Source organism: Micropterus salmoides, unplaced genomic scaffold (genome assembly GCF_014851395.1).
Source record: "Micropterus salmoides isolate LMB-PRFRI ecotype aquatic unplaced genomic scaffold, ASM1485139v1 Ms_hic_scaffold_18, whole genome shotgun sequence".
In the NCBI taxonomy this organism is placed as follows: Eukaryota; Metazoa; Chordata; class Actinopteri; order Centrarchiformes; family Centrarchidae; genus Micropterus; species Micropterus salmoides.
In genome coordinates, this window is record NW_024040928.1 from 1266984 (window position 1) to 1283911 (window position 16928).

At 41.2% G+C, this 16928-nt stretch overlaps 1 protein-coding gene across 5 annotated transcripts in view; it reads right to left on the reverse strand.

The window, feature by feature from the left end:
* Nucleotides 1-16928, reverse strand: part of cenpe (centromere protein E) — a 30738-nt gene that overhangs the window by 6609 nt on the left and 7201 nt on the right. For 2 of the 5 annotated variants that reach the window (XM_038726459.1, XM_038726458.1), the window contains exons 17-44: nucleotides 16774-16830; nucleotides 16138-16305; nucleotides 15932-16006; nucleotides 15423-15491; nucleotides 14634-14765; nucleotides 13311-13488; nucleotides 13081-13235; nucleotides 12695-12988; nucleotides 12140-12286; nucleotides 11750-11929; nucleotides 11479-11628; nucleotides 11003-11218; nucleotides 10824-10916; nucleotides 10121-10204; nucleotides 9842-9958; nucleotides 8519-8623; nucleotides 8209-8430; nucleotides 7517-7591; nucleotides 7179-7262; nucleotides 6371-6532; nucleotides 5112-5345; nucleotides 4274-4501; nucleotides 2062-2178; nucleotides 1741-1962; nucleotides 1246-1326; nucleotides 661-786; nucleotides 362-556; nucleotides 59-268 (exon numbers count right to left, since the gene is read on the reverse strand). In XM_038726459.1, coding sequence (XP_038582387.1) covers nucleotides 59-268; nucleotides 362-556; nucleotides 661-786; nucleotides 1246-1326; nucleotides 1741-1962; nucleotides 2062-2178; nucleotides 4274-4501; nucleotides 5112-5345; nucleotides 6371-6532; nucleotides 7179-7262; nucleotides 7517-7591; nucleotides 8209-8430; nucleotides 8519-8623; nucleotides 9842-9958; nucleotides 10121-10204; nucleotides 10824-10916; nucleotides 11003-11218; nucleotides 11479-11628; nucleotides 11750-11929; nucleotides 12140-12286; nucleotides 12695-12988; nucleotides 13081-13235; nucleotides 13311-13488; nucleotides 14634-14765; nucleotides 15423-15491; nucleotides 15932-16006; nucleotides 16138-16305; nucleotides 16774-16830 — 4176 coding nt within the window. The remainder of the gene's footprint in view (nucleotides 1-58; nucleotides 269-361; nucleotides 557-660; nucleotides 787-1245; nucleotides 1327-1740; nucleotides 1963-2061; nucleotides 2179-4273; nucleotides 4502-5111; nucleotides 5346-6370; nucleotides 6533-7178; nucleotides 7263-7516; nucleotides 7592-8208; nucleotides 8431-8518; nucleotides 8624-9841; nucleotides 9959-10120; nucleotides 10205-10823; nucleotides 10917-11002; nucleotides 11219-11478; nucleotides 11629-11749; nucleotides 11930-12139; nucleotides 12287-12694; nucleotides 12989-13080; nucleotides 13236-13310; nucleotides 13489-14633; nucleotides 14766-15422; nucleotides 15492-15931; nucleotides 16007-16137; nucleotides 16306-16773; nucleotides 16831-16928) is intronic. The other 3 variants (XM_038726460.1, XM_038726461.1, XM_038726462.1) reach the window with 3 other exon arrangements.

The following is a 16928-nucleotide window of genomic DNA, read 5'->3' on the forward strand; positions in this document are numbered from 1 at the left end:
CCATCCGGATGAGTGAACTGAAGACCACCTTTTGAAAAGGCAGAGCAGCAGGGCTCACCTGCAGGTAGAGCTGCCTCTTGTCCAGCAGCTCAGTCAGTCTGGGTTCCCACAGCGCGTGGAAGTCCTCGTCTTTGACAGAGTAGCTGGGTGCCTGCACTCTGCACAGCAGCACGTCCTGCAGACGCCTCTCCTCAAAAACAGCCAAATCTTTTTTCACCAACTTCTCAAAGAGAATCTTGTAGCTCCGTGCTCGCATCTGTAGGTGCTCCTGGAGAGGGACAGCAGGAGTTTTCAGGTTATCGTCTGGTCAAAAGGGTAAGAGCTTCAGGAAATTTCAAATGGAAGAAATATTGATATTTACCACAATGCTTTCCAGATTATTAACAGTCTGCTGTCCCAGGTAAGAGACAGCGTTGTAGACTTTCAAGGTGGGTTTCGGTAGAATGGGCAGATAAGAGTGCTTCATGGGAGGCCGCACTGTACGGACCTTGTCCAGGAGTGTGCAGCGATACTTGGAACAAGTGTCTTCAAACTGCTGGAATTTTCTGAAGGACTCCTGCAATGATACGAGTTCAATGGTTTCAGAGTTATATTGAACTCTCATGTTAGATTGTCTTTCCCATCAGCTGCTGGTTAATAAAAATGACCTGGAGACATCACCTGAAGCTTCTCAGCAGAGTCCTGCAGCCGTGATGACACAGTGTCTTTCACTCCACTGGTGCTGTGATCCAAACTGCTCAGCTGCTCTCTGAGTGCTGAGACCGTTGTGTTTGTTTCACTGAGCAACTGAACAGAGAGAAATATAAAACCTCACTTACAATAACCATCTTTACACACCCACGTGCCTACAATACTGTGCACAGTGCCCTTCAGATCCTTTATTCTCATGCTGCTCGCTCCAACTTCATACCATTTCCCACTGTGTCCTGTGTTACATCTCAGGAGATAAATATCGTCCTCAGTGTGTACTATAGGAAAAAGTAGGCTGGTCCTCACTTGCAACAAGAGAACTACACAATATAATTTCTGTTTTTCCTAGCTGCCTCAGTATACCAAATCTCTTCTATAATATAATTACTTTTCACAACAGGTCCCAGCACAGGCTAACTCTTCAGAAGTTAGTTCAGTATTTACTGAACTTGGTAAGACTTCCCAAATTCTGATTTCTGATTATATGAAGATCATAAATAACTGAAACAAAAAGACCAGGAAAACAAGTGATGACTAGTAGAACTGTTGGCTAACCTGCTGTGAGGAGTCAGCTTCAGCTTCAGCGAGAGCTTGTCTCGCCCTGCAAATTTGAAGCTCCTTCTCAAGCTGGTCCACCTGACAACAGCAACAGAGACAGCAACACATCATCAGAACCGGCATCACAGTTGACAGAAATGTTAAGAGAGGCATGGGGACAATTTCTGAGACCAAAACACCACTGGATGTTTTTTTAATGTGTGAAAGGAGGCCTTGTTAGCGATCATCTTGAGATACTATGAGTGTATGAGCTATGAGTGAGATACTGTATGTAAATACAGTCCGTTTACCATCGCCAGTTTGCCAGGCAACCAGTGGAGATTCCAAATGATAACTGCACCTAGCCAAGTAATAGTATGGTACCTACCCCACCTAAACCCACAACGTGTCATTTTTTATAAATTAACTGACAACAGAAATGCTTTAACGCAGTCTGCTTTGAGGCCTAAGTTACGGTCCTTGGATTACCAATGAAACTTGCAACAAATTTACCGTCTCCATCCTGTCCTCCAGCTCTGCTCTGAGCTGCTGCTCCTCCTGCCTCAGTCCCTCCAGTGTGTCCTGCAGCTGATCTCTCTCCTCACTGAGAGACGTCACTCTGCTCAGCAGCTTCTCCACCTCCTCACTGTGAGTTTGAGTGTTGGCCGTCCTCTCAGACAGCAGACTGTCTCTCTCTGCTCGCACACTCTCCAGCTCCTCAGCTAGAGTTATCAGCTGTAGAGAGGGGTACAATTGGAATGATCATCCTGCTCTGAAGTGTTTCATAAAAGCAAGTTGTTGCCATTTATAACAAGTAAGGTGTGAGACACTAACCTGTTGATCTAAAGTGCGTTGCTTCTCCTGATGCCGTCCCTCCAGATCAGAGTTCATCTGCTTCTGTTTACACAGCTTTTCTTGGACTGACTCCAGAAGCTCTTGTGTTTTAGAAGCCTTAAAACAAAATGTTAATGTAAATGTTAATTTGAGGTAGTGGCAAATCCCCCACCCACCCCCTTAAAAAATAAATTAGAAAAAAAATAAAAAAAATAAGTTTTGTGAATAGTTGAGAGAGTCTGTGACACTCCGTCTAAGACAGATTCTTAATTATTTGTCCTCTCTTGTAAATTCAGCAAATGTAACACATGATGTTATTCCTTTCTTTGTATAAAACAGTGTCAGTTTGTCCTGGTGTGTTACAGTAACGGCTCGTAAGCTACTCTGTCACTAGATACATGATATGCTTTGTTTACTGCAGATCAGCTGCTCAGATGAATTCACCACACACCGCTGCCCAGTTATTTCTTACTGTACATCATTCACTTCCCCCACATTGCTTTCATCTTTCACAGTTCTGTAGAATAATAATGCTTTGGGCTTTCATGGTACAGAATAGAGACCTATTCAGTCATTAAAGACGCATCTCGATCAGCCTTCTCACTTGCAAAATGTAACGTTGCTATTACCAAATATCAGAAGGCTAGAGTGTTGTGTGTTGACTGCACGTTACTTGCAAAAACATAGAGAAGATTTCTACGGCACATGGAAACCAATTTAAGCAAAACAGGAAATCAGTGTATTTGAACAGAGGGGCAAAACGTATCTTACTGATGGGCTAATCACAATGCACTATCACTGCTTGGAGCCCAAATGTATATCTACGGATGCAGGACGATTGCTTAATGATTTTGTTCTTAAAGAAAACTCAATTATTGTACATAAATGGTATGCTAAAACTCTTCCTGCTGTAGCTGTGTCACTGTACTCCGAGCTAAGCAGGAACACAGTATGGTAGGCTATAAATTTTAACAAACCTAGTCTAGTCTCAAAATTACCCAACTACATAACAACCTGCAATGTTTCCCCTAGGATTTCTACCAGGGGGGGTGGTAGAAGTGTTGCCGAGTGGGCTTGTTACAGATCTGTGGTGTTGTCATAGACGTTCTCTGTTCTTCTTTCACATTTCTACTGCTAAAGTAACCACCTCCTGATGGAGCTTGCTACAGTGATGCTACATTCACATACTGGATGACCAGACCTGGGATAGGGCACTATGAATCTCGCAAAAATTTTAATGGATTTCAGTTTTTTTTTGTTTTGTTTTTTTAAATTCTGTGTTTGCCGTTTAAATTTTTTAGAATTCTGTGTTTTACAATTTAAGCAGATTGTCATAAGAAAGACTGTAGTCATGTGGTGCAGGATTGAAATTTCAATATGAAAATATGACAAATTGAATCAATAAATGAATTTGATGCATCATGCAAATATGCATATATAAATATCCAAATGTCTGTGCAATTATTTATGGGGACAATTTACAATGAATGTATTACAACAGTAGGATATCAAAATACTATAACAGTCTACCATTTAATAGGGAACAGTTTGCAATTTATACATTGTTGCAGTACATGTATTGTGAATTGTTCCCTATTAAATAGGTTATTACTTGACAGCCTCCATATGCTGCTGAACACACGGTAAGAAGTAGGTCTGACGGAGGCTACTCTCACGTGGGCAGTGCGCCTCCTTATTTGCAAAGCTTGACCAGACGTAACTTTGATTTTTTTTTCTAATGGAATATCTAACTCCGACCACACAGTCATGAAGTCTGCAATGAGTTTTTGTCTTGCATCTGCCAATGTGGCTGCACTTTTGTTGGGGTGAGCTCTTGATAGCGCGGCGTCTTTGATATGATGCCGTGTCTGTGACTAGACCGAGGAGCCCCGCCCCTACTGAAACACAGAGAGGGAAGGAGCAGCGCCGGTAAACACCAGAACAATGATGTGCAACACAAGTTCAAATTAATTGAACTTTTCAGGCGACAAGCAAGAAGCGAATTGCCCATTTGTGAAAACAGCTTTATTATTTCGCACGTCCAGGGTTTTATTTTTTTATATAAAACCTAATTATATATTTTGTAATTCTTTCAGGGGGCGCAGGGTTTTAGCGGCACAGGCTGCTCTCCTAAAACAATGGTAGGGGAAACACTGACCTGTAACAGAAATAGAAGAAAGATGGAAGAGGGGCAGTGCGTGCTGTCACAAACCTCCATCTGAAGTGTCTCCATCCTGTCCTCCAGCTCTGCTCTGAGCTGCTGCTTCTCCTGTCTCAGTCCCTCCAGTGTGTCCTGCAGCTGATCTCTCTCCTCACTGAGAGACGTCACTCTGCTCAGCAGCTCCTCCACCTCCTCACTGTGAGTGTTGGCCGTCCTCTCAGACAGCAGACTGCCTCTCTCTGCTTCAACAATCTCCAGTTTCTCAGTTAGAATCCCCAACTGTGAGGCAGAGAGCAGTTAAAAAGATCATACAAATATCTCTTAACTCCAGCTGGGGCTTTAAACGTCACTAACATGGGATGTGCACGGCCCAGGACCGGAGGGCTCTGCAGCGGGTGATTAAAACTGCTCAGATCATTGGTACCATCTCCTGAGAATCAGTGATATCGGTGAGGTATCTGCAGAACCCAAAGGATACTAAAGAACAGTCCCCACCCAGCCACAGCCTGTTCACCCTGCTGCCTTCTGGGAAGAGATATAGAAGTTTCTGCTGCCACACCACCAGACTGCAGAGCAGCTTTTCCCCCCCAAGCTGTCAGACTCTTAAACTCTAATTCATCCTCAGCACTGCTCCACTGATGATAGTTTTTCTGTTTACCATTTTTCACGATTGATTCTTTATTAATGTATATTATCTCCTATGTAGCAGAAGGGAGGTACAAACTCAATTTCACTCTACAACTTGTTATATTGTGACAATAAACCTACCTACCTACACTGCTTATAATGCAAATATCCTATTACAACTGCTATCATGTGTACAAAAAAAAAAATGGCGTAACCCGACAAAGGATACTATTTAATGAAAGGAAATCTATCTGACACTAACCTCTGTCTGAAGAGTCTCCATCCTGTCCTCCAGCTCTGCTCTGAGCTGCTGCTTCTCCTGTCTCAGTCCCTCCAGTGTGTCCTGCAGCTGATCTCTCTCCTCACTGAGAGACGTCACTCTGCTCAGCAGCTCCTCCACCTCCTCACTGTGAGTTTGAGTGTTGGCCGTCCTCTCAGACAGCAGACTGTCTCTCTCTGCTCGCACACTCTCCAGCTCCTCTGTCAGCCCCTGATTCTGTCAGGAACAAATGGACGCCTCATTGTAATGTCAGATATTGGGACTGATGTGAATATAATATCTGTATTTGAATGAGCCTGCTTAACAATGTTTTCAAAAAATTCAAAATAATTTAAAAAAATTGTCTAAAATCTGTTGATCTATTTAAGAAGTAGGGCTGAACGAATTGGGGGGGGAAAAAAAAAAAAAAAAAAAAAAGTTTAAAAAAAAAAGTTTAGCTAAAGTTCAATAATCACTGCCAGTCTATTTTTGATGGAAGCCGTGTCAAGCACCACAGAGAGGATGAACTGGGCAGGAAGTCAAACACAGAAGGCAGAGAGAATTCGGTCAATTTTCAAAATAAAAACGCCCTGTGCAGACTCATCAACAATAAACACAGTTAAAAATAGGGGTGGGAATAGCAGGGTACCTCACGATACACGACAATATCACGAAACAGCAAATCTGTGATAATCAATATTTCGCTTGACAGTCCTAAAGTGATACATTACGATATCTGTCTATTAATACAAAATGCCTGTGAAAAAGTTTACCATTTGCTGCAAATCCAAACTGTTAGAAAACAGCACAAATCTGCTCAGTCTGTAAATAAAACTACAGAGCAACTATGAAAAATTATTATCAAAACATTTGTTTATAAAAAGGCACATAAAATGCAAATTCCCCATGTCTTCCTCTAGTTTCGTTTGTTGTTGTAAAATGTACATGCCCTGTGCCCACTCTGATTGGTAAATAGGACCATAACAGGAGGCGTATGGCACTTGTGATTGGCGAGTAGATCTGTCACACAAGGATGACAACAGAATGAATCTGTAACTGCATGACTGTTTAAAACGGGTCAGATGCACTGTATAATCAACCTACATTTTAATCGCGATCTTCACGATTAGCTAATCGTGTTCTTTCAAAACGCAATTTCAATTTGAAAACAATTCATCGTTCAGCCCTGTTAATAAGCGATAGCCAGCATTAGACAGCCGGCTCATTTTGTGTATTCTTTATGTATAAAAATGTAGTCCTGCCTGTTTTTGGAGCTCTTGTAACTGCAGGGTGCTCTTTGCATCACTCCCATTGGTTGCTCTGCCCTCCAGCTCTGCCTTCTGACTCCTCAGCATGCTGATCTCATCTTGTAGAACTCTGATCTTCTCCTGAGACACCCTCAGCTCCTCCTGATTATTGATCATCTGAAAGATTTTACCACCACATGAGTGTACAAGTGAAGATCAGTTGAAGAGTCACTAAAAAGGAGTTTACAACAAGTCCAACAATCTACTGTCAACAACCAGGGACGTCTGGGGCTGTCTCATTACTACAACTGCAAGGGTTAGTCTATTATTATGTCAAAAGAAAGAAAACTAATCAGCAACTATTTTGATAATTGAGTCGTTGGCAGATTAATCATTCATGAAAATGATCAGTACATACAGCCCTGCTCATTATGTTTAGACACTTTACTAGTGATCCAAGAAAAAAAGAACTGAAAGATTGTATTGTATGATATTGTATCTTACACTATACAGACAAATGTATGTGCCAGGGCCGCTGATGTGTTTATACGACCGTTTGTTTGGTTCTTTCCTGTTTTAACAGGACAGAGTCCCCGAGCACGAAGCCAGCACCATAACAGTGCTGTAATGCTGTGGAAGACGCTGACTGGCCTGCACAGAGCCCTGACCTAATGTTCATGGTTTTGGAATCACATGTTCAACTATCACATATGGGTGGGACAGTTTTGGCCATAAAGTAAATGATGGTCAATGCTTTCTCTGATCACTGGTTAAAGCGCCAATGTGCAGTAACTGAACCAAAATGTAGAAAGAATTAACTCACCAGTTCTACATTTTCTTGAAGGTCATTCTTCAACTGCCGCATATCCTCCTTAGTTTTCGCCAGATGCTCCTCTAGCTGTTGGATCTGCAACACCGTGGAGGGATACTTTAATATTTTCAGTATTACTGATTTCTGACAAGGCCTTTATCCACTTCAGAACACAGCTGAATGCCTGAGCAACAATATAAACTGGAAATTGTTAAGTAGCAATGTCGCTCAGAGCAAAGAGATGCAAACATAGTTGTTTCTTGCTTGCTTCAAGAGTCTTTTTAGGGGACAAAGGACCAATTGTGAAAAACTGTGGTGTAACAATGAGAATAAGAGTGACATGATCTAACCTGCAGAAGTCGTTGAGCTTCCTCCTCTTCTTTCAGCGAGTACGGCTCAGAACTGAGCAGCTGCTGTGACTCATACTGCATATGAATAGAGAGAACAATGTGACCTCAGTTTGTACTAAAGGTTTAAATAATCTCTCTCTCACCTTGAATAAAGTTTGATTTTAAAAAAGAGAACGGCAGTCAATTAACCATAAACGGTGTGTATCTGATTCTCTCATTTCTGAGAAGATTGGGAGCATTATTGGTGACTATTGGTTTAACATTAAGGCCATCTTCTGTTGAATGGCACTTTGCAATTGGCCCTTTTGCTGTGGCTGAGGATCGATATCTGCAAATCTGGTCAAGCCACATGTTGAATTGTTTGATAAGAGTTTGCCCATGATTCAGTTCACTTAAATCTAAAAAATGTTTTATGACACTACTGGACTGTAAACTGCACATTAGCATGACATGTAAATGGATGAAAGAACTTCAGATGCAAATGTAATGGCTGAACTTTCATGTCAGTCTTTAGCATTTAGCTACAGTTGGTGTGGGAACGGTTGTTGTGGATTGGAGAAATTATTTATGTTTCACTACATATGATAGTCTTTAGTTTGAGATCACACAGGCGTACACAGTTACACATGCTAGATTTAGCAAGTATGCCTGGGATAGAATCTCAATTTAAAGTATCCAGTCCAAGTTTTTACCGTCTCCATCCTGTCCTCCAGCTCTGCTCTGAGCTGCTGCTTCTCCTGTCTCAGTCCCCCCAGTGTGTCCAGCAGCTGATCTCTCTCCTCACTGAGAGACGTCACTCTGCTCAGCAGCTTCTCCACCTTCTCTGTGGACGTCTGACAGCTGGTCTCCTTCTCAAACAACAGGGCATCCCTCTCTGCTTGTGCACTCTTAAGCTGCTCGGTTAGAGTCCTTGTCTGTTTAAATGGGAAGATTTTTAGGAGTCAGAACAATGACAATGAAGAATCAGTGGTCAAAATACACTTTATTAAAATTTCAACTCACCTGTTGCTCCAAGTCAGACTCCTTCTGCTCACAGAGATTCATATGATCGGAGTTCTTTTGCTTCTGCTCTTGGAGCTCCTTAAGAAGACTCTCAGTCTTTGCAACCTAAAAATAAGAACACTTTGTAACATCAAATGGGCTACAGAACTTCCGAAACGGCCACTATGCATTTAGCTTTAGTGAAAGGTGTTTTAAGTAGGGGTGTGATGAGACACTTAACCCACAAGATGAGATGAGACACAAGACTGGGTTCTCCAGATCGAGGAGAGACTTTAACACCATTTTTAAGAAAACTTCAAATGTTTTTATATGAAAATCTTGAGCACTAAACACTTAATTTTCTGCATTCTGGTCAAAATTTCTCTTTTTGTAAAGGGAAACAATTTAAAATATAATGGAATCTAATGTAGTGCAGCTCCCAGGCATTCTGTGTTGCTTTCAGATACGTTTCTCCTGTACATCAACTTTTCTCATGTGGTATCATCCCTGCTGAGGCAACACGCATGCAGGCATGATTTAGTCTTTCCCCCTCTTTTTTTGGGGACGTAGCCTCTCTAAATGTGCAAGCAGCAACTTTTCAGCTCAATGACAAACTGTTTCATTTTAATTCACTTAGAATTTAAATGAAACAATGGATTTTGGGCTTTTTCACTTTGCAAACCTATTACATGCATAAAAAAAAAAAAAAGTATATAACTCAATAAAAGGAGAAGGCAAAAGCCAAAAAGTATAATATGACCTCTTTAATAGCTCCTGTATTTCAGCAGGTTTTCTGCTCATGTTCAAAACTTTCTGTTCAAAACATGTTGAGAAAAAAAGTCAGAATATTACGAGACTAACTTAATCAATTAATGAGAAGTCCACCTGCCCTTTACTTTGCCGTGCATTATGTTACTGCTCTGCTGGTATTTTCCTGCTTCAGACCGTTTTGACTGACCCAGTTTGGGACTACATGTTGCATGTAAAACTAACAGACAACACTAGTGATCACACAGAAATCTCAACACAAATCCACACGTTAATTTCAGCACCTCTGAAGTGCAGCTCACAGTCCCAAACAGAGAACAGTTGCTCAGTTTTTAGATGTTTATATTGCAAGACTCTACCAGCTACGTTACCACTCTGTCACAACTGGCTGTGACTCACCGCGCAAGAGGTGTCACATCAGCTGGGTGGAGTTGATTTGCTCCGAGAGTCTATGTTATCAGATATACATTTGCTTTACTGTGTGGCTTAATAGAATGCGATATTGGGAGACAGCTTTTAACCTGACGAGAAATCTGGTCACAATTTAATCTCGCACACTAGTTGTAAGAAACAAACCTGCTGTTCTAGCTGAGCTTGCCTCTCTTGGTTTAGTCTTTCCAGGTCAGTGTTTCTTTGATTCTGCTCTTGGAGCTGCTGTTGAAGTGAATGTAGAAGGCTTTGAGTCTCTGTAGCCTGAAAATGAGGGAAAGAGTAGCAAATTGTCCATTCATCCATACAAGAGAAAAAATATATAGTAATGTGTGAGTACAAGCTATTCAACATCCCTGGCAGTGTGATCACATTTAAACCACAAAACGTCAGATCTCAGTTTGACCAAAAACTATTTCAACTCACCAGCTCCACATTACGCTGCAGATCATCTTCCAACTGGCTCTTCTGCTCACTGACGGCCTGCAGAGTAGCCTGCAGCTGCTCTATCTGCAGTGGAAAATGGCCACAGTACATAATTCAAGTATCAACCACCAGAGTTGCTTGAGACATGGCTGACACTAATCCAGCTTTTGCTTACTGTCAACAAATACTATAAAGAGACCAAAAACAGCAAGGTGTTGGTCCATCGCTAAAAAATGTTGACTTCCCTACTTTGTCTGCGGCTCTCAAGCCCACTGGATACATACATATTTTAAAACAGGGCACACATAGTTTAATTTAAAAAACAAAAAAACAAGGCTCACTTATTATAGTTTTAGGTTTTTTATACAAACATTTCTCAGGAGGAAATAGTGCATTTGTTGGAGACTCTAGTGAGTGTTTGGGGCAGCAGGACAGTGTGTGTGGGCCTGAGAAAGAACAAACTAAAGTGTTGGGTGTTCGTGGTGTGAAAGGAACATGTCACCCAGTGCAACAATGATGTTCACTGGGTTTAATAGTTTCTAGTGAACAGTGGAGCTCTGTGGCTCCGAGGAAGAAGAGACATCAGGCTATGATTAGACTTGTTAGTAGATATATCCACTGTTGGTTTGGCTCTGCCTGTGAGGGTTGTTGACAATAAGGAAAATATAGAATATCATCACACTATTGACTTCACTGCAGTTACCTTTTGCTGTAGTTGGGTTATGTTCTCATCTTGTGTTTGCAGTTCTGGGGTCAGCTTTTCTGGCTGGTTGAACCCACTTTGGGCTTGTGCAACCTGCAACAGAGAACATATTCTTTTCTTTTTCTGGACTGGGATTCAAGACATATAAAAACACTTTAGAAGAAACAATGTTAACATACCATCTCCATCCTGTCCTCCAGCTCTGCTCTGAGCTGCTGCTTCTCCTGTCTCAGTCCCTCCAGGGTGTCCTGCAGCTGATCTCTCTCCTCACTGAGAGACGTCACTCTGCTCAGCAGCTCCTCCACCTCCTCACTGTGAGTGTTGGCCGTCCTCTCAGACAGCAGACTGTCTCTCTCTGCTCGCACACTCTCCAGCTCCTCAGCTAGAGTCCTTGTCTGTTAAATTGTGAAAACTTATCAGGATTTAATTACACAGGACATATTTAATCCCTCAGACAATTTCAACATTTGGTATTGTGATCATTTTAACTTCTAGCTAACTAGGGCTGGGTATTAAACCTCAGTGCCTCATGTTACCACCTGAAGTGGGTCTGTAGTGAGTATAAAGTTATGAAGTCTCTGAACAGAGAAACATGGCAGGCTCCTGGATAACAGTACATGTTTGTTATGACAGTTTTCATTATGTAAACTCTCACGTGTGTTTGCAGCTCCTCTAGCTGTGCACTCATCTCACTGGGAGGAACATCCCTCCTGGATGTTTGTGTAGTCTCCAGCTGTTTGATCTGCTCCTTCTGTACACGATTTTTCTCCAGGGCTGTCCTTAGCTCCTCCTGATGGTCAATCATCTGTTTAGTAAAACAATTATTTTCCTTTTAGAGTATGACAAAAAACACAGCAGAAGCCCAACACAGTTGACATAAATGAATTTTAAAAACTCGACTGGCAAAGCAGTCACATGGGATTCACCATCTCCACATTTTCCTGCAGGTCCGTCCTGAGCTGGTCTCTCTCTGCAGTGAGAGCTGTAACTGTCGACAGCAGATTCTCCATCTCCTCTGCAGACCTCTGGGCGCCAGCATTCTGCTCAGAAAGGAGAGCGTCTTTCTCAGCTTGCACATGCTGAAGCTCTTCAGTCAGCTGATTCAGCTAGAAATATGCCAATAAAAGAAAAACAAACACTTTGTTACAATCATGATATTACTACTTAATTGATCTACAGTTAATACCAGCACATACGTAATAACTAATAACTGGAGAACAGATGACATACAGCAAACGTCTGACTTGTCAAGGAATGTCAATGTCACCAGTGAGTCATATCTAATTTAATAAAAGCCAGGATCATCAATGTCATACTCGTTCTTGGAGTTCTTTGCTGATCTCCTCCTCTGTGGTTCTGAAAGCATCACTGTCAGCAAGCTTCTCCTCCAAATCCTTCGTCAGCTGCTGCACCTCATTCAGCTTTTCTTCTAGTGTTGCCATTTGTCGCTCTCTCTCCTCCAGCTAAAATGAAAACATTACTGTGACTTTGTGTTAAGGATGTCCCGATCAAGTTTTTCTGGCCACCATTCCAGTCTTAATAGTGGCTATCTGCTGATACCTTGTCCAGGCAGACACTTATATTGATGTAATTGGAACTCTGGCTTAGTGACTGACCCCCAGGAACATTTTGGGTGGCAAAAATTTAGATGGGTGCCATAAATGGCGCCATGACCAAGTGCTTAAGGGAGTTGCTGAGAGTGTAGCTACAGCCATCAACATCAGCAAGTAAATATAAGTAAGAACAATCCCGACCAGTTTCCTAATGACAGAACATTACCAAAAAATAAAAATATTCATTCATTTTAAATCTATGAAGGGTGTACTTTGAATCATGAGCAAAGAGCACCTATTTTCTATACCATAACTTACTTTCAAGCCCGTCTCTTCAATGGTAGCCATGAGCTGACTCTTCTCAACATCAGAGCGCTCCAAGTTTGAGCGAAGTGAATCCAGCTGCTGTGTTACATCAACGCACTGCTGGCTCAGCTCCTTCTCCCTGAGCACAGCAGCACTAAGGTCTGCTTGGGTTTTCAGAATCTCATCTTGGGAGGTCTGCAAGGAGTCTCTGAGCTGCTGAGCCTCCTCCTGACATTGAGCTTGTGCTGAGAGCAGGCTGTCCTTATGAGTTTCAACAGCACACAGCTCCTCAGTCAACTCACACACCTGAGACAACACAGAATTAAAATCACATGATAACTGTATTATGCTCTCCATTTCACTCGGACACTGTTCTTATAGGATGTTTGAAGACTCACCTGCTTCATCAAACTGTCTATCTTATCTGGAAGAGTCTGGAATGAAGCCAGTTCCTCCAGCTGAGCTCTGAGGGCTCCCTCTGCTTCACGAGACGCTGTCAGCTCTTTATTCAGGTTGGCCACTGTTCTCTCTAGTTCCACACTGTCTATAAGATCTTGAGAAAGAGAACATCTTAGAACTGATTTTACGGACTAAATGTCTGCACTCAAAACCTGATTAGCTGACCTACTTTTTGGAACTTTTCCATCGAGCAGAGTGGTGAGCTTGGTGTTCTCGTCAAATGCAACATTCAGCTCTTTTTGGAGATCGCTCTGCATCTTTCTGTAGCGCGACTTCTCGGTCTCAAGTTGAATCCTCAGACTCTTCACCTCAGCGTCCATCTTCTCATGGTTGGCAGTCAGAGTGACCTGGAGATAAGATCATGACAAGTAGAGCTGAATGATTTGGGGAAATTTAAATTAAATTTAAAGTTTTGCTAATGTTCAATATTCACTGCCAGTCTGTTTTTGACAGAAGTCGCATCAAGCAGCACAGAGCAGATGAACCAGGCAGGAAGTCAGATACAGAATGGCAGAGAGAATCCGGTCGATTTTCAAAATAAAAACACCCTTTGCGGACTCCTGATCATACATCAACAATAAACACAGTTAAAACAGACAAAAAAGAAACAATTTAACTACGTAGCCTACTTATCCATAGTAGAAGCACAAAAATCAAGGACAACTCAACAAATAAGCAAAATCTCACAAAGTCAGCAAAATCGTGTAACAAAAAAAAAAGAAAAAAAAACAAAATTGTAATGTATAGTAGTGCTGCATTCACATCTTCTAGCAGACTTTCAGAGGGTACTTTGTACCTTGGCAATCTTGGTCGCTGTACTTAGTCGTTATGACTTAGTTATGATCTTCAATCGTAGGTCAGTCGCCCTTATGCTGTCCTTGTGAGGACATCTACCCGCTGACCCGTCTTCCCGGCTCCCCCTTGCCGTAGCATATTTGTTGTACTTCGTCAATCTCTAGTTGTGATAGGAGCTGCCGTTTGCAGATGTTAGAACACTGAGCTAGAAGTTGTTTCTTTGTCAGTGTTGATGATGGGTTTTGAAGCATCCATACATACATCCCACAGTCTCTGCTTATAACCTCTCTCACTGGGATTGCTTGTATAGTAGCATTGCATCAGATCCATATTTTCTGCTCTAGTCCATGAAGGTCTTGTTGTTAAAATCGGTCGGGCTTTATATTTAATATAACATATTCATTCATATTTATTAATACACTAATTCATACTTGTTACTCCTCCAGGTTGTGGACATTTTTTGTTAATCAAATGATCAGAAATAGGAAAATGCATAGATTTCGGCCATAAGGTCACTCATTCATTACTGTACACGTATCGATCACGCTTACTGTCATGCAAAGTCACCCCCCAAAGGCCCATTTTGAGCCAGGAAAAACCCCAATACTGTATTTCTTGCCAGATGGCAAACCACTTCTAACATTTTAACTGCCAAGTAGATGTTCAGACTAAAAAGTGTTTGTATGTTCCCACTTACATTCAGTTCCTCTAGAGCAATGTTCTGACTGCGCAGGACAGCCCAGTCCTTCTTTGTGTCTCTGCTGAGCCCCTCAGCATCATCCAGAGAGCGACGAAGCTTTGCCACCTCCTGCACCAAGTCCTTACCACTCTGCACGGAGACAACATCACAGAATTAGCCTGCTCAATGACAGAGGCCACATGCCTCCATCACTGTAACCAATTTCAGCACTTACACTTCACACACTTTCAGTGGTTCACCTCCAATGCAAACCATTTAAAAAAAATTTTAAGCATTTCCTGTGTTTGTACCCTCTATTTTCAGGGTAAGAGAGAACACTGTTGTTTTCTAATTTGAAACCTTGAAAATGGTGATTTGAAAACTAGTGTGCAAATGTTGGTTAAAAAAAAAATTTATTTTGAAACTTTTGCACTTGTAGTTTAGACTGTTCTTTGAGAGAGTTGCTAGTCAACTTAGTTTCAATATGGCAAAACCTTTTTTATTAGGAGTTCAAGCTTCAAACACTGAGTTTCAACCTTTCAAAGCATATTTAATCTAATCATGTACAGAATGCTATTTTATGTTTATGTGCACTTAAAGTAGTTGATTGGTGTAGCTTAGTATAATGGAGTGTTGTATAGAGTAGTAATGTGACGTTATTCTTTTATTCAATGATTATACTTATACTTATACTGTACAATCTGTTTTGGAAATCCTGATCTGCATCATCAGAGTCATTTTATGGACAGTTTTTATGCTGCACCTTTATGCTTCTTACAGTGAGAAGACCATATTAAAAACACATACCATACTCTGAAGATCCTCTGCAAATTCAGTTTTCTTCTTCAACTCCTCAGACAAAGTTTCTAGTTTGTTCTTGGAAAAAAACAAAAAACAAAGAATATTTAACTAAACTGCCACAATCTTAAAGTCTGGCCTGTTATAATTACATGAATAATAAACATGTCTATTTTAAAAATTCACTAACCTTCAATATTTTAACAAGAATTTAAACTTCTAGTCAGTGAGGACAAAGATTTTTTTTTTAACAGTAATTGGGTCACATAGTGTTGGGGCCGTAGCAACAGGGATACCATCAGTTATTTTTGTGAATGGAAGGAGAGGGGGAAGCCTCATTTTTTTTGCCATTGTACGCCTGCTGGACACTTTTGTACACCTCTGAAACGTTTTTGGATCCATGAGTTACTGATAGTGTGTCAGGCAGGTTAGTGTCCCCTACATAGCCTCTTGGTGACTCATTTAGTTTCTCACAAAACAAACGCCTTGTAAACCTCATCTTCCTCAAGTCATCTTACCCGAAGCTCCAGGCATTGGAGTTCAGAGGATTCAAGGGCCTTCCTCAAGCAAGAGATTTCATTTTGCATCTCGTTCTGTAAGACCATACAAGGAAAATTAACACAGCATAAATAAAATTACAATAATATTACATAGTAACAAAGCCAAACCCAATGCATCTGACTCTGCTGTACTTGTATCCAAGTACTGAGTGGAATAACTTTACCTCGTGCTCTTTCCTGAACTCTTCTTCCAGAGATTTAAACTCGTCCATTTCTCCCTTCTCCTCCAGCTCCTTTGACAGCGTAGCTTTCTCTTTTTCCAGACTTTTAGTCTGCTCTATGAACATCCCCAGCTCCTGCTTCAGATAGTCCCGCTCAGCAGCCACCATTTCCTATAAACATACAATTTCAATCAATTTAACGACAGTATGCATTTCCACTTGAAACACATTACCTTTCATCACTAGTAGCTTGAATAAGTGCTTACCCTCATTTGGTTCTAAATGTAAAAACACTATCCCAACCATATAACTTAACATTTAATAATCCCTGGATGTTTTCAGTGTTTCACTTGTTTGGCCCTTAAAACCAGAAATTGGCTCTCTCAGACATAGTTTGGAATACATTCAGCCTGGTCTGGAAGTAACAGATTAGATTTCCTGGTAGAATATGATAGCTTCTCCACAACTAAATGACTCCAGATTAAGGTTTGGTTTACTTTATCTGGGAGACAGAACCTGAAAATAATTGCCACTTTAAACGGTAACAAGTTAACAGGCTATGCTTTCATATGCAAAAAACAACATACCGAGTTGTGAATTGAGTTAAAGTTACAGAAGAGGTGATCCATCAAGTATTACCTTCTCTGAAGCAAGAGTTTCACACAGCTGGATGGTCTCTGCAAACTCTCTTCTCATCTGGAAAACAAGGTATGAACATTAGACTCAAACCAGCAGACACTACCATGCCAGACCAAAACCAAACAGTATTCAAATGTTCTATTCTCATGTTTTAT